General features: G+C 43.6%; 1 protein-coding gene across 2 annotated transcripts in view; it reads right to left on the bottom strand.

The window, feature by feature from the left end:
• Nucleotides 1–17,892, bottom strand: part of sufu (suppressor of fused homolog (Drosophila)) — a 174,358-nt gene that overhangs the window by 56,183 nt on the left and 100,283 nt on the right. For both annotated transcript variants that reach the window (XM_072479578.1, XM_072479577.1), the window contains exons 6-8: nt 16,455–16,527; nt 14,780–14,933; nt 13,063–13,183 (exon numbers count right to left, since the gene is read on the bottom strand). In XM_072479578.1, coding sequence (XP_072335679.1) covers nt 13,063–13,183; nt 14,780–14,933; nt 16,455–16,527 — 348 coding nt within the window. The remainder of the gene's footprint in view (nt 1–13,062; nt 13,184–14,779; nt 14,934–16,454; nt 16,528–17,892) is intronic.

Raw genomic sequence — 17,892 nt, 5'->3', positions numbered from 1 at the left:
GAGAAGAGAAATTTGAGAGGAGATGTGATAGAGATTTACAAAATCATGAGGCGTCTAGAAAGTGTAGATAGGGAAAACTAAACTATAAGAGGACACAAACTTAAGGCAATTGGCAAAATAAGCAACGAAGACATGAAGAAAAGCTTTTTCACGCAGCGAGTGGTTGGGATCTGGAATGCATTGCCTGAGAGTATGGTTCAATTAATGCTTTTGAGAAGGAATTGAAGTATTATCTGAAAATAATTAATGTGCAGGGCTATGGGCAGAAGGCTGGGGAATGGCACTAGGTAGATTGCTCCTTTGGCGAGCCAGCAGACACAATGGGCCGAATAGCCTTCTTCTGTACCAATACCATTCTGTGAATGGTAGGAGGGTGAACTGAAACCAATCGCTTAGCTATATCAATATAGGAAGACTACTAAACAATTTAATGTACATAATGCTATGTTGCATGGTACTAGTCTCACTTGAGGTCAATGTAGTGGAATATAAAAAGGTTTGAGAGGGAGACAGCTAGTTTTATACAATGGAGTTTTCCCTTTCTTAATATATTCTTGAGATGTGGCCATCACTGGCTAAACACATACTGCCCTTCTGAGTTACCCTTGTACAACTGCCGCTTTAGAGGGTAGTTAAGAATCAATTATGTTGGTCTGGAGTTATATCAAGGACAGATCATGCAGGATGGTAGGTTTCCTTCCCTAAAATACAACAGTGAACCAGTTTGATATCTAAAGCGATCTGACAGAATTCCATTCTTTGAAACTAAATTCAAATTCTGAAATTGCCAAGGTGGGACTTGAAATCACATCTGGACCAGTAGTCCAGGCCTTTGTCCGGTAAAATCACGATTACAACACCATAAGCCTATGGAGCCAAAGACAATCAGCTGGATTTACCGTACAACCCGCTGTAAGTTTCATGCCCGTGGAGGCGGCCCACTATTGGCAGTCAGTGGGATATTCTGGTCCCGCAGTTGCCCTTTGAATGCACATCCGTGGCAAGGATGAGCCACAGTGGGACCAGAAGATTTCACTGGCGTGAATTGTCCGAAAATTCCAGCAAATGGTTTTGGTCTTCTGAATGTTTAATTGGAGGAATTTTGAAAATTGCATTTGTTGGCATTTAGATGTTTTATTCATATTTTAAGCTAGAATATTAGGTCATTGTACCATTGGACAGATTTTGGAATGATACTATTGTAACACAAATGCATTCTGCAACAAATATTCTTAGCTGGTGTAACAAGTGTGAATGCTCCATTCAAAATAATTGCACGAGTAAGGTTTGACAATGGTCGCATTCCATAATAATTTTTTGTAATTTAGTAGCAAAGGAATTTAAAGAAGCAAATTTTAAGAGCCAGATGAGAACACCCGACACCCAATCTTTTTAACATGGAGAGTTATCAAGATTAACATCAAGTATTAGTATTATCATGGTAAACATTTTTGATCTAAACAACTTTTGAAATTCACTGGCAATCAAATTGGAGTAAAATATTCAGCAATAATTAATGCAAACTTAGAAGGAAAAGAAAAGTTGATGAAATAACTTCTCCCTTTCAGTTTTTAAAAAATATATGTAATTTGCAATTTAGTTCCATTTTTCCAAGCTTCATAGAGGCATGCCACTTCTACTCTCTAAACTCATGAATCACTGCATTCAAGACTAAAAAGTTCAGTGAGCATCCAAGCCTGAAGACATCAAGGAAGCAACTCGAGCGAACCTGAAATCCAATGAGGACTTGCAAATAACTAGGGAAATATACCAACAAATATATCCAAAAGAGGTTGGTTTTTCAGAAAATAAAACCAATTGAGTAAAACAATACAAATATTGATTCCTCAATCACTTAATTTCTCTTTGGAGAGAAGCCATGTAACTTTCAAGCTTCCAGGACATTCTACCCTAAAGATGCGCTGGACTCTCCACACACATATTTAGATTGTCCGGGAAGCTAAACCTTCCATTGCGCAATTTCATTGCAATTGAAACCACCCGAAAGTACGATTTGATATTGCAAACTTGGGATGGTTCGGCCTGTCTTACAGTAATAGTTCTTCAGGAAAAGCTGGAAGAATTAAAATCACTTATAGTCATAGAATTTACAGGGCAGAAGGAGGCCATTCGACCTATCGAGTCTGCACCAGCCCTTGGAAAGAGCACCCTACCCAAGTCCACACCATCACTCTATCCCCATAACCCAGTAATCCCACCCAACCTTTTTTTGGACACTAAGGGCAATTTAGCATTGCCAATCCACCTTACCTGCACATCTTTGGACTGTGGGAGGAAACCGGGGCACCCGGAGGAAACCCACGCAGACACGGGGAGAACGTGCAGACTCCGCACAGACAGTGACCCAAGCCGGGAATCGATCCTGCGACACTGAAGCAACTGTGCTAACCACTATGCTACCGTGCTGCCCACTTCCAACTCTTGCTTTATTATTGTGCCCCCTTGTAATCGCCCCCCCCCCCAAAACAGGACTCTCCGATGATCAGATATCCCCCCCCCCCAACTGACCACCCCACTACAACCACCCAACCATCCCCAAATATTCAACACCACCCCCCTACTGTCCATCCGTCCCCTAACCACCTCACCTTTCTACTGACCACTCGCCCGCCCCTCCCCAATCCTACCCACTTACCTTACAAACCTACCTTCTTCCTGGCATGAAACCTTTTGGGTCTTTCAATTTGCTCGCTTTAGTGCAGCTAAAGCCATAGAGGGAAAAAAAGAGGCGTACCTTCCACACCTCCGGATTTCTAGCCCTCGACTAATGGCCTCAGGAACGCATTGTACTACACAGTTCTTTCTCCGCCTGAGTCAAAAGGTTGCGTGAGAAAAGATTGCTTGGATTTCAAGGTAAAAATCTATGAGTGGATTGGCAATCCAGATTGCCATTCTGCAGAAGATCGGGTATAATATGTTTTGTGAGCTAACGTTTAACTAATGTCAGCCAAATTACAATTAGCTAGCACAGATGATATTTGTTTTAGGACCTTAAAAATGCTCAAGTTGATGCAAATACAAAAATTAGAAAATTACTTCAAGTCATTGGAAGTTTACATAGAACATACAGTGCAGAAAGACGCCATTCGGCCCATCGAGTCTGCACCGACCCACTTAAACCCTCACTTCCACCCTATCCGCGTAACCCAATAACCACTCCTAACCGTTTTTGGTCACTAAGGGCAATTTATCATGGCCAATCCACCTAACCTGCACGTCTTTGGACTGTGGGAGGAAACCGGAGCACCCGGAGGAAACCCATGCAGACACGGGGAGAACGTGCAGACTCCGCACAGAACGTGACCCAGCAGGGAATCGAACTTGGGACCCTGGAGCTGTGAAGCCACAGTGCTGATCACTTGTGCTACCGTGCTGCCCAACCGTGCTTTAGATAAGCAATTCCTGCATCTTTTTATAACAAGCATTTTCTTTTACTAAGTTCACAATAATCACGTGGTAACGTACCCAAGGCCATTCAGTCCACAATCTTCCCATACTTACTGGTTTCCCAAGACAGCTTCCCCATTTAGAACACATTAAATGTTTTGGAGCGCACACCCTTTGACAGCTCAACAGTTCCACTTGCCTAATTAAGATATGGAACACCAATAGCAAGTTACACATCATAATCTGGACTTAAATTCTGTCCAAACTAATGAGGTAAATGTCACCTTTCTTGGACAGTTGCATGGGCGTTGTATAAAATTAATTTAAGACTTTCTCAAATGAGTTTCTGAAGGCCAGAATGCATTACCCATAATTTAGTATAGTCAACCCCAAAGGATGTCTGATGCAAGGGTTGAACAAAGAACAGTACAGCACAGGAACAGGCCCTTCGGCCCTCCAAACATGCACCAATCACGTGTCCCATCGAGACCAACCTCCTATATCCTTCTATACCCCGTCTGTTCATGTGTCTATCCAGATAAGTCTTAAAGGTCACTAATGTATCAGCCTCAACCACCTGACTTGGCAGTGTATTCCAGGCCACCACCACCCTGTGTGTAAAATAACGTCCTCCACATCTCCACTGAACCTATCCCCCTCACCTTGAACTTGTGCCCCCTTGTAATCGTCATTTCCGCCCTGGGAAAAAGCCTCTAACTGTTCACCCTACCTATACCCCTCATAATTTTATAAACTTCTATCAGGTCGCCCCTCAGTCTCCATCTCTCTAGGGAGAACCATCCCACTTTATTCAATCTCTCCTCATAGCTAATACCCTCCATACTAAGCATTATCCTGGTAAACCTTTCCTATACTCTCTCCAAAGCCTCCACGTCCTTCTGATTGTGTGGTGACCAGAATTGGAAACAGTATTCCAACTGTGGCAAACGTTCTATATAACTGTAACACAATTTGCGAGCTTTTATACTCGATACCCAGGCTGATGAAGGCAAGCATGCCTTATGCTTTCCACCATTTCCACCTGTGCTGCCACTTTTAAGGAACTGTGGACCTGCACGCCCAAATCTCTGTGTGTCTATGCTCCTGATGGTTCTGCCATTTATTTTATAACTCCCACCTGAATTGGATCTACCCAAATGCAGCACCTCGCATTTGTCCATGTTAAATTCCATTTGCCATTTCTCCGCCCAGTGTTGCAGCCTATCTATTTCCTGCTGTATTCTCTGAGAATCTTCATCACTATCCGCAACTCCTGCAATTTTTGTATCATCCGCAAACTTGCTAATCAGACCAGCTACATTTTCTTCCAAGTCATTTATATATATTACAAACCGCAGAGGTCCCAGTACCGATCCCTGCGGAACGGCACTAGTTACAGACCTCCATTCGGGAAAACACCCGTCGACTGCTACTGCAGACCAAGTACATCATTTAATTTTTTTGTACAAAACAAATGGCCCTGTAACTAATGTGGCATACTTTGCAACAGGATCACAAAAAAACTATTTTATAGCTCAAAAGGTATCATTTAACCACCGCACTTGTGATAGCACTTAAAGACCTATTCTCGGTCCATTTTTCAGCCTATTGCTTTTACTTTTTTTCTACTTTCAAATATTTATCTACTTCACTTCAAAAAATGTTTTTAGCTGCATTAGTGCAGTTTCTGGTAGGGCATGAAAAAGTTTATTAAACATTTGAAAACATTTGTTTTATGTTTTATATTTGGTGATGATCTTAAACTACCCATTAATTATCAACTCTAACCATTGGAGATAATTTTTTCACCCATTTACTTTAAAATCGTACATAATTGCAAATATCCATCAGATCGCTTAACCTGGTGAAAAATGTTCAAATTCTGTAGTCTCCCCTCATAAGCAACGCCATTCCACTCCAGTTATCATCCTACTAAATCTCTTCCAATGTTTTTTTAAAATTCCGTTACGTGATGTGGGCGTCGCTGGTTAGACCAGCATTTATTGCCCATCCCTTGTTTCCCATCAGATGGAGGGGAGTTGCCTTCTTGAACCACTGTAGTACTTGAGGTGTAGGTACACCCACAGTGCTGTTAGGGAGGGAGTTCTAGGATGTTGCCCCAGTGACATTGAAAGAACGGCAATATATTTCCAAGTCAGGGTGGTGAGGTTCCGAGGTAGCTGCTGCTCTTGTCCTTCTAGATGGTAGTGGTTGTGGGTATTGAAGGTGCTGTCGGAGGAACCTTGGTGAGTTACTGCAGTGCATCTTGTAGATGGTATACATGTTTGCCACTGTTCGTTGAATGTTTGCGGAAGGGGGAGCAATCAAGTGGGCTGCTTTGTCATGGATGGTGTCGAGTTTCTTGTGTGTGTGTGTGTGTGTGTGTGGGGGGGGGGGAGATGGGGGGGGTCAGGAGGTGAGTTACTCGCTGTAGGATTCCTAGCCTTTGACCTGCCCTGGTAGCCACAGTATTAATATGACTAGTCCAGTTCAGTTTCTGACCAATGGTAACCCCCAGGATGTTGATTGTGGGGGATTCACCGATGGTAATGCCATTGAATGTCAAGGGGCAGTGGTTAGATCCTCTCTTGTAGGAGATGGTCATTGCCTGGCACTTATGTGGCATAAATGTAACTTGCCAGTTGTCAGCCCAAGCCAGGATATTGTCCAGGTCTTGCTGCATTTGGACATGGACTGCTTCATTATCTGAGGAGTCGTCAATGGTGCTGAACATTGTGCAGTCATCCGCAAACATCCCCACTTCTGATCTTATGATAGAAGGGTGGTCATTGATGAAGCAGCTGAAGATGGTTGGGCCTAGAACACCACCCTGAGACACTCCTGCAGTAATGTCGTGGAACTGAGATGATAGACCTCCAATCACCACAACCATCTTCTTTTGTGCCAGGTAGACTCCAACCAGCAGAGTTTTCCCCCAGATTCTATGACTCGGCTAATAAAAGGAAGTATACCATATTCCTTCCCAATCAACTTATCTGCCTGCCCTGCCATCTTCAGGGATCTGTGATATGCACTCCAAAGTCCTTTTGATCTTCAGTACTTTCCAGGGCCCTTTTCACGTGAGACCTTATCAAGTGTCTTTTTGGAAATCCAAATTCACTACATCCACTGGTTCCCGTTTATACACCCTACTTATTACACATTCAAATAATGCTAATAAATTTGTCAAAGATGATTTCTGCTTCACAAAATATGTTTTATATTTCCCAATGGCAAATCCTACTTTCTATCTCCCTCCTTTATTGATAGAGGTGTTACATGGTGGCAGAGTGGTTAGCACTGCTGCCTCCAAGCAGGGACCCAAGTTCAATTCTAACCTTGGGTGGCTGTGTGAAGTTTTCACATTCTCTGTGGCCGTGTGGGTTTCCTCTCGGTCCTCCGGTTTCCACTCACAATCCAATGATGAGCAGATTAGGTGGATTGGCCATGCTAAATTGTCCTTCAGAGTCTAAAAATGTGCAGGCTACGGGGAAGTGGGCCTAGGTAGGGTGCTCTTTCAGAGAGTCGGTGCAGACTTGATAGGCTGAAAGGCCTCCTTCTGAACTGTAGGGATGCAATGATTTGTGGGTTTTCTAATCTCCTGGGACCTTCCCAGAATCGAAGCGATTTTGGAAGTTTACAAACAATGCATCCAGTATCCATGCAGCAGCTTCTTTTAACACCTGATGCAGGTTATCAGGTCCTGGACTCCTGTCAGCCTCAAGTCCCATTAGTTTTCCCATTACGTTTTCTCCAATGATAATGATTGTTCTAAATTCCTCTCTCCCTTTTGCCTCTTGATTTTCAACTATTCTTTGGATGCTTTTTGCAGCCGTATTCTCCATTCCATACCGCCGTGACCGGGAATCTCGATCGGACAGACAACTGAGTGCCCCCCAAAAAAATTGGCGGAAAACCCATTACGATATTGCAATGCCCATCCGGTGGCCTCAGTATGCTACCAGCCCCACGCTGGCTGGAGGATGCCATCCACCAATTTGCCTCCAATTTCAATTTGATTAATTGGCCGGAAGCCTGATTCAACCCCCACCCCGGATAAAGGGGGTCAGTACATATATGAGGTGCACCCCAAAAGTTTATCAGAAGCACCCCCTCCCCCACACAAGGCAAATCCCACCCACGGCAAATCCCACCCACCCCCAACCCCTGCTGACGGTTAGGGGCATTCTTCCCACCTCCAACGATGGGAATAACCTGTCCCACCCCCCCAAACAGCATGCATGCATGAGGGCGGACCTGATCCCTCCACACCCTCCCCCCCCCCCCCCCCCCCCCCCCCCCCCCCCCCCCCCCCCCCCCCCCCCCCCCCCCCCCCCCCCCCCCCCCAAAACACCCCATCAGACCCTCCCCAATAAACACCCACCCCCAGCATCAGTCGCCCCTGCTTGAAAGCTGAAGGGGAGTCCAGGCAGTATAATAATATCACAAGTAGGCTTACATTAACACTGCAATTAAGTTACTCTGAAAAGCCCCTAGTCGCCACATTCTGGCGGGTACACGGAGGGAGAATTCAGAATGTCCAAATGACCTAACAGCGTGTCTTTTGGGACTTGTGGGAGGAAACCGGAGCACCCGGAGGGAAACCCACGCAGGCATAGGGAGAACATGCAGGCTCCACACAGACAGTGACCCAAACCGGGAATCGAACCCGAGACCCTAGCGCTGTGAAGCAACAGTGCTAACCACTGTGCTGCCATACCGCATAGTGAAAACCCACTGCATTTTTCATTTACCCTTCCGTAACATCTGCTGCCTCAGAGAAAAGTTTTTCAAATAGCATCTGTTGCAAGTGTTGGAGGCTACCTCAAAAGCCAAGTACACTTCAAAGGGCTTCAAATCTGTTGACAGCCTTTGAAATGAAAATCTTGCATTCAATTTCACAGCAATACATTGCATTAGTCAGTGATTGACAGGTTTATTACACCAGAGACAGGTGCTTGGTGGATTGTTTATGTATCTTTCCTTTCAGACTTGAATGCATTTAAGTACCCTGATTTGATGCTAATTACAATGTTTATTGACACTCTTGCTATGATTGACTGGTCCTCATCACATTGAAAGGAGCGGAGTGCTTTCTGCTGTGAAAAAGAGGGAGTGAAACCACTTAGTTGCTGGGGTGGGGGGTCACCCTCGTGTGTGCCTGGGGGGGGGGGGGGGGGGGGGGGGGGGGGGAAGAGAGAGAGACAATGTCCCTAACTTGTCAATGGGCGGCAGGGTTTCGGGGGGGGGGGGTGGGGGGGGCTGTTGTCAGACCTTGGTATCAGAGGGAAACCAGGATTCCAATGAGCTCTCCTCCATGCATAAATTAGCATGGAGAGGGGAGAGACTTGCATACCGGACTCCACTCCTAGTGCCAGCTAGTGACTCAGTAGTGATTCTCCGCTGGTGGGAGGTCTTAGGCTCAAGAACAGAGAAATCAGCCTGTGTCTTCTGCTGTGATGGTGCATACAAAATACTTGTTCAAATCCTTTGCCATTTCCGAGTTTCTTATTAATTCTCCAGTCTCACACTCTCACTTTAGGTGATCTTTTTCTCGCATACTCTTATTTCTCACTCTTTATTTTTTTCTGCACTGCTGCTTCAAAGCGCCAGGGACCCGGTTCAATTCTGGTCTTGGGTCACGGTCTGTGTGGAGTTGCACGTTCTCCCAGTGTCTGCGTGGGTTTCCTCCGGTGCTCCCGGTTTCCTTCCAGTCTATAAATGTGCAGGTTAGGTGGCTTGGCCATGTTAAATTTCTCCTTAGTGTTCACAGATGTGCAGGTTAGGTGGGGTTACTGGGATAGGGCAAGTGAGTGGGCCTGGATAGGATGCTCTTTCAGAGGGTCGGTGCAGATTTGATGCGCCAAATGGCCTCCTTCTGCACTGTAGGAATTCTATGATTTATTTTTTAACCCCCCCCCCCCAACTTGAAAGGTCCCCTGCACCACTGTGCTGCGATCAGTTTGCTCATCCCCACACCTGCCTCACTCACGATCAGATCCTCCTGACCCTAACCATGGCCAAATTCCTCACTTTTGTGTCCACTGGAACAACACTTCTTGGTCACTTGCAATTGCATTTTCAAACGCTCAATTATCTTGCCTTTGGTTCTCCTTTTACCATGATAATTGTGAGGCTGGTGTGCTGGCCCATTCTCTCACTTTCATCTTTGATGCCTGTGTCACCAATGAAATCCTGACTCTCACCCAGTCTGTGTCTTCCCCTTACTCTCCACATGGCTCCCATCTTCATTTCCTCAAGTCCAAAAGAGTAGAGGTATTAAATTAGACTGCGTGGTTTACGACATCAGTCGTGACTCAGTTGTAGTACACTTAGCCGAGTCACAAGGTCATGGGTTCAAGCTCTGTGTCTGTTAGATGGGGCAATGAAGTGAGCCCCATCTGCTCTCTCATTTGGTTGGAAAATATCCTAAGTACTTTAAGAGGAAGATCAGGGGAGTTCTTTGTGTCCTATCAAACGTTTATCCCTCAACCAAAATCAAAAATTATCTGAACAATTATAGCTTTGCTGTTTGGGCAGTGCGGTAGCACAAGTGGCTTCACAGCGCCAGGGTCCCAGGTTCAATTCCGGCTTGGGTCACTGTCTGTGCGGAGTCTGCACATTCTTCCCGTGTCTGCGTGGGTTTCCTCCGGGTGCTCCGGTTTCCTCCCACAGTCCAAAGACGTGCAGGTTAGGTGGATTGGCCATGCTAAATTGCCCTTAGCGTCCAAAAAGGTTAGGAGGGGTTATTGGGTTGTGGGGATAGGGTGGAAGTGAGGGCTTCAGTGGGTCGGTGCAGACTCGATGGGCCGAATGGCCCCCTTCTGCACTGTGTGTTCTATGTTAGCGGGACTTGCTTTGCATAAATTACCAACTACGGTATTCTACATTAGAATTGTGACTACACTGCAAAATTTGCCACTTGGATTACACCAAAAGTGTAATGGGATGTCTTGAGATGGCGAAACATGCCACACAAATACAATTGGTTTCTTTTCTTTCCTTGATCGGCAGGGTCAAAATCTGCAGAAAGATCGAGACAGTCAAAACATGCCCTCCGCCATCTCCCCACCATCGCTCTCAACTACTTCACTGACTCTGTGCTGTTAGACTACTCAACATACAAAGATGAGCAAAAGATGCGCCACAAGCTCATTCATCTAAACATTGGGAACATTTGTAACCATTATTTTCAGCTACCTCAATAATGACTGTGGATCCATTCTCCTCCCCAGCTGATGCCCCAAATTTAAAAAAAAAAATTTAGAGTACGCAATTCATTTTTTCCAATTAAGGGCAATTTAGCGTGGCCAATCTGCCTAGCCTGCACATCTTTGGGTTGTGGGGGTGAAACCCACGCAAAGACGGGGAGAATGTTCAAACTCCGCATGGACAGTGACCCAGAGCCGGGATCAAACCTGGGACCTCGGCGCTGTGAGGCAGCAGTGCTACCCACCGTGCTGCCCGCTGATGCCACAAGTTAAATGAGACTGTTAGCATTAGAGGCATGCTCTGCAAACCTGAGCAGAGATTCCAAACAATAGGGCGGGATTTACCGAACAACCCACCATGTGTTTTTCAGCGGTGGAGGTGGTCCGCCAGTGGGATTTTCTGGTGCCACCGTTGTCAAGGGAATTTCCCATTGAATGCACGACTTGTTGCCCAGAAACCTGAGGCGGGGGTGATCTGTCGGTGGGACCAGAATATCCCACCGGCGTAAACAGCCAGTAAATTCCGCCCAAAGTCTCTCCGTCAGAAAATCTACTAACTTCGACATGCACAATACCAGTTTCTGCAGCAATCTCAATCCATCTGCTGTTGAAACCCCTAAACCATGCCTTTGCCACCTCCAGAGTCAACAATTGCTATGTTCTCCTGATCAGCCACCCATCCTCCACCTTTGTAGACCAGCTCATTCAAATTCTGCTGTCTATATCCTATCCCACACCTCTCATGTGGATGTAAAACATCACATGGCACAATCTGAATTTCTTCCAGTGTCCTGGCCAACATTTATCAGCAATTATCAATAGAATAGATTATCTGGCCATGATTATTTATTTGTGGGACTTTGCTGAAGGCAAAGTAGCTGCATGTTTCCATATATTACAACAGCAGGTACACTTCAAAAAATGCTTCTTAGCTTTGAAGTGCTTTGGGACAGCTGGATGCTGTGAAAGGTACTGTATAAATGGAAATTCAAGATACAGTGGAAACATATCCTTTGCCCTAATTAAATGGGCTATATAACTGAATAAACAACCACCCTTGTAACAGTAAAATTCTCTGTTCACACAGTTTAACCCATTAAACCTCTAGTGGAATAAGGCCTAAGTAGAAATTAATCCAACAATGTGCATAACCTTGAGTGACCATGGATTGATTGAATCCCTCAAGTCCGTTAAATGAAGACACCTTTTGAAATTTAGATTCAGAACAAACATCCCGAAGCTAACAATGTAATGAGAAGTGGCTAGCAGGATATCCACCAAAGATTAATTTACTTGCTGATATTTACACTCTTCCCTTCAAAGAAGCATCTTATCCAAGTTGCGTACAAGATTGAGGATTTAAATGCCAGAAGTGTACAGCAGACCTGACCAGCACCTGAAAGAGCATGAGTTATGAAGACAGCACAATGCTGACTTTTCTCTTTCAGGTACTATTAGCTTGTGTTTCTCGAACAGCTTTTGTTTACACGTTATCTTTTGAAAATCAACAGCTTTCTGCAAAGAGAACAGAAAATATGAGCGCACATTTTAACATCCCACAACATCATGTATAGATATAACATATTGAGCAATTAAGCCTACAATGCACTAACTTTGTCATTATAAATTGTCAATGATGCTCTATCAAAAAGGTGAGGCAGCAACTTTGTTCGGGAAATAATTTCACCATAAGAATTCCTCTGTGTAACACAGACAATTATTTTATCACAACCCTTATTGGAGCTTTTCAGTTTTACCTTATTCTACTATTTCATAGTTTAAATACTGCTCAGAAGAAGCAGCGCAGGAGCAGAATTTTTTGTGCTGAATCTCTTATCTGAAATTATCACAACTGGAGATGGAAGCCTGGGAAAATCTGTTTCGACTTCATAAGGTCGCTGAAGAAGGGATTCTTGTAACATCTGCCTCACAGCTGTCTCTAACAAGAACACAGTTAGCCTTTTATAACACTGAACGTTATGTGCTAATTCAAATGAAAGTAATCCCTTCTTACAGTTCATGTAATTGTGAATTGCATATACAGATGGTGTATACTATAAGAAAGGAAAATCAAAACTGTTTTAAATGGAATTTCGATTTCATTCCCCATCTCGTGTTTCTCTTATTTACAGGGCAATTTGCATAATCTATTCTACCATTAAACCAGCTTTAGTTATATTAACTCCTAAGATTTATCTTTCTATGTTTTTGGTAAATTTTGTGAATAGTACATATTGAATTTTAACATCAATTTTTTTTATTCTAAGGTCTAAAGCTTTGAAAACAAAACTAAGCAGAATTAGGATTGAGGAATGTCAAATGGGAGGTTTCAACAATTTTAACAACGCAGTACATTCATTCCCTCCCCACAAAAAACTCATGCAATCTTTATTGACTGTGGACTGCTTAAAAGAAATACATGCAAGTTGTAAAAAAGACTTACGATGCTCGATCATGGTTCATTCCATTCTGTTGTTGTGGTTTCTGGGAGCTGATTGGCGGTAAGGCTGGTTTGGTGTTCATTTCCAGACCCCTACGCAAGACCTCTCTGATCTGCTCTGTATCTGAAATTAGAGAAAAGATCCTGCTTCTAGTGATCATCAGAGATCCTGGCAGCATGGTGGCCCAGTGGTTAGTACTGCTGCCTCACAGCACCAGGGACCCAGGTTCGATTCTGACCTTAGGTGACTGTGGAGTTTGTACGTTCTCCCGGTGTCTGCATGGGTTTCCTTCAGGTGCTCCAGTTTCCTCCCACAGTCCAAAGATGTGCAGGTTAGGTGGGGTTACAAGGGCGGGGAAGTGGCCTAGGATCGGTACTCTTTCAGAGGGTTGGTGCAGACTCAATGGGCTGTATGGCTTCCTTCTGGACTGTAGGAATTCTACCGATCCGGAGTACCATCCAGAGTAGAGATTACTAGTTTCTAACCATTGACTGCACAAAATTATGTTGTGTATAGAATTAGATAAAACCTAATCTACTATGGTTATGCTGCATCTCAATTCTTTGAATAAGAAAGTTAAAGGAATTGATGAGCAGTTTTGGCATGTAGGAGAGAGAAGTAATCAGGCTGCAAAATAGAAACATTACACTTCCATTCTGTCATAGTAAGAGGGAAGAGTATGGAAACATTAAGCAGGTTCAGCTTGTTGATGCATGCGCTCGGTCCTTTATCAAGACACTGCGAGAATCAAAGCATGGGCCTCCACTGCATTGAACCGAGTCATTCAGCGACTTAACTTCCTCTCCATAAAGCAGCTTCACAACTTCTAAAATGCTAAAGATAGATATTATTGCAGCAGTCCCAGTCGTCAATTCTGATGGCTTTATCCCAGTTGATTAAGTAAACAACCAACTGGGTTGCTGCTTTGATGATAAAAGCAATGAAGTGTAAGCTTGTATTTCCTCTTTGCTGTTGCATTTTAGAATTGTGCTGCATAGCCTGGATGGCTGACACAGAGCTTTCATAGTATACTGGCTTCTATCTTTAAGTCAGAGTGGTATTTTGTGGTTGTCACATTTTTATTTGAGGCTGTTTTATGCTAGGCAGCAACACTGTTCTGTCACTATCTTGGGTCTTGTCATCTTTTAAGTGATGCTTTCAAGTGATGCCAATACGAAGTTGTCAATTGGCAACTTTGGGATTTGTTCCGATGTGGTTTCTTGCACAGGCATTGAGAAGTTCAGGGTGTTGGCTTTGCAGAATTAAATTGTTATGCCCAGTGTACAATACTTTGAAGTGCTCTCTGGGAGATGGTGGAAGGGTGTGGTGGGGAGAGGGTGGTAGTGGAATACATCTACGTGGGCTGTAATCTTATGATTCTGTATTCAAGCTTTGTCCTTGCTGGTGATGGGGGGGGGTCACAGTGGAGCATTTCTGGTTACAATAGTAGCTCTTCAGCTGATCAAAAACTCTGCTGCCCTTAGCTTAACTCACATCAAATCCGGTTCACCCATCACTCCTGTGCTCGCTGAGCAACAGAAATACCACAATTTTAAAATTCTAACCCTCACTTCCAAATCCCTCCCAAGCGCTGCAACTTCCTCCAGCCCAAAACCTTCTTTGCACTCCTCTGGTCTCTCAAGCATTTTGATTTTCATCATTCCATCTTTGGCAACTGCAGCTTAAGCTGCCACACCCCAATGCTATCACAAGCATTACCTTTATCTGACAAACGTCTTGGATGCATCTCAAGATAAATACTCCTGCTATCTTCTTCATCCTCTGGTGGACGGCTTAGATCCACCCAAGCACATTTTGCACTCACACCACTCAGGTTTGAGCCATCAGTTTCTATGCCTTTGTCCACTCTTTCCTAAAAGGAGAGGGGCGGAAAAAGGAAGTAAAAACAAATTAAGCAGTAAAATATGTTTCTGATCATATGAATCACAACAAATGAATTTCAGATTACTCATTGCATTTTAGTTATAGAAATCATAAACTTCAAATGTATTTTGTATTATGGTGATTCATTATAAAGTAATGGTCCTGAAAAAATATTGCCTGCATATTAAATCTGTTGCTCATTAATGTATTTTACTTAAAAATTGCTATCTCCATAAAAGTGAACATTTTATCCAAATTAAGGTCAGATTATAAAGTTCTGTGAAAACACAGTTCGACCAAAGGAAAAAAATATTATTAATAATAATAATCTTTATAGTCCCAAGTAGGTTTACATTGCAATGAAATTACTGTGAAAAGCCCCTAGTCACCACATTCCAGTGTCTGTTCGGGTACACTGAGGGAGAATTCAGAATATCCAATTCACCTAACAGCACGTCTTTCGGGACTAATGGGAGGAAACCGGAGCACCCGGAGGAAATCCACGCAGACACGGGGAGAATGTGCAGATTCCGGGCAGATAGTGACCCAGCCGGGAATCGAATCTGGGACCCAGGTGCAGTGAAGCCACAGTGCTAACCACTGTGCTACTGTGCTGCCTATCAGGGGCTGGATTTACCAAGCAACCCTCTGCAGGATCTTCTAGTTCTTCCGTTGTCAACGGGGTTTCCTGTTGAATGCACCCCATTGAGTGCACCCCTCACCACGAGAAAAATCGTGGCGGTGGTGCGCTGTCAGCAGGGTCAGACGATCCCACTGGAATGAATGGCCGAAAATTTCCGGGCCAAATTTCATACAAGATCCTTTCAGTAATTTAGTGAATCATCTGGTTGTGTTCATAGTCATTTTTAAAAATCCTAATGTTGAAAGCAAAAATTTATGATTGTTGCTGGGATCCAACATACTGCATCTCAAAATAATGAACACAGGCTACTTCCTGTGATTCTCACATTCTTCTATCTGAACCGTGCCAGTATAGGTACTTGGTCAGAAGGAGTGGGTGGTGGCGAGCTTGCTGCTGTAGGTGTGAAATAAGTCAAAACAAAGACAATGGCCAAAGGTCTACGGTCGTTGCGATTCAATTTTCACGCCAGCAGCGCATCCCAACCAACGGGTTTGGCAGCCACGTGGGGTGGTAACAATGGGAAATTCCCACATTGACAATCGGCGGGAAGATAGAATCCTGCAGCCAGCGAACGGCGCACAGCCGAAAAACATGCGGCTGGTAGATCAGAGAATCTCGCCCAATGTCAATAAAGCATATTTACCATTTAAAAAAGGAATATTACTATTTGTCTCGTGAACAATTATTATCAGAAGTCGGATTTATTAACAAGTTGAAAAATAAAGCAAAATTGCCATTTTAAGGAGAGAGGGTACTGTATACTAATTCTGAATTAAACAGCTTATACACAAATTTAGAAATGTTTTTTGATGCAGGTGTAACATTAGAGACAAGGGAAAAATATAACTGATACAAGTGAATATTTACTTGCAGGTGGGGATCAGATTCAAATATGGTTTCTCCTCTTCGCATATCTGTGATTAGCCAAGAGCCACCTGCACTGTAAGGCAATGTATAATACTTTAGATATGCATATGGAATCTCTTGGTACCTATCTCATTTTTACTGCAATATTCAAAAGCAATTTAATGAAACAACAAAGAATAACAATAATGCTTAATTTTTAAACTTGCTAAGTAAAACCTGCATTTACACTATTGCATGTGCATATTGCAAAACATTCGGTATGCAGCCGGTTCCACATTGGGTGTCCGTTTTTCAAACTGGCAGCATCATATAAACACTCACTGATTTGCCTATGAGCCAGGATATGATAATAGTTTAAACAGAAGCATAATTGCATAGATTTCCCTTAAGTAATGTCCCAGCCAACCTCTTGGGACGTCATTTTGTTAACTCAATCACTGCAGTGGTGCAGTAATTTTCAGGATTCTAAGATCTGCAACAGTAAAAACTGCCCATGCCTCAGATTTATTAACATACAGATTTATTGATTTAAAATTCTTTACGTATCAGGTCTCAAAAACTGATCATTCATTTTCACACTAGAAATGCTGGGGTTCTGTCTCCATTTTTTGGGCGGTGCGAGAGCCTGGAGGGGGTACAGAATCCATTGGGAGTCCTAAAACAGCATTTACGCTGGCAGGATTTGCTGTTGAGATTGTTCCCATCCCGTGCCAATGACATAATGGGATTCCTGCCATCAAAAATCGGGAACCCCCATTGCCATACATTTAAATGACATTAGCGGACCTCCACGCTGTAAGGAATTCTCAAATTTGTTTATAGAATTTGCTTAAGTAAGAGTTTACAACAGGTCAAGTGAACCCGCCGGGACCACACAGAAGTATAATTCCCGGGGGGGGGGGGGGGGGGGGGCCATGCCTACACAGTGCCCCCTTGCATTTACCCCTGGGAAAGGGTGGGTCCAGTGTCCGTTGGGGACAGATGGGTTCCTTTTTAAATTTTATTCATCAAATCAGGACACCCTTTAAAATGGGTGACCCAATCTGTCAGGCACTGAGGTTGCTTGTGGGATGGGCTCTGCAGCACAACATCATAGGACCTGCCTCCAGGATTCTTTTTAACTATCTGTCATAAAGTATGGTAGGAAAAGCCGGCCAGCAGGCTACACACTGTTTTCCAATCTGAGTTGACACATGGTCAAAAAGGAGAAAATTTCATCCACAATCTTTTACTCTTTCTCTAGTCAAATTTTAAAATTTTCAGAAAATGTCAGGTTGCCCAATAGTGATGGATTGTCCCCTAATTTAACATGATAAAAGGACTGCAAACTGGAATAGTAATAAAAATAAGACATATTCCCACAGCTCCATTTTGCATGGTACTACATTTGAAAATTAAAAATGGATTTAAAATGTTTCCTGTTCACATCATATGATAA

This window comes from Scyliorhinus torazame, chromosome 16 (genome assembly GCF_047496885.1).
Source record: "Scyliorhinus torazame isolate Kashiwa2021f chromosome 16, sScyTor2.1, whole genome shotgun sequence".
Classification (NCBI taxonomy): Eukaryota; Metazoa; Chordata; class Chondrichthyes; order Carcharhiniformes; family Scyliorhinidae; genus Scyliorhinus; species Scyliorhinus torazame.
This window is presented reverse-complemented; position numbering and strand designations above follow the sequence as displayed.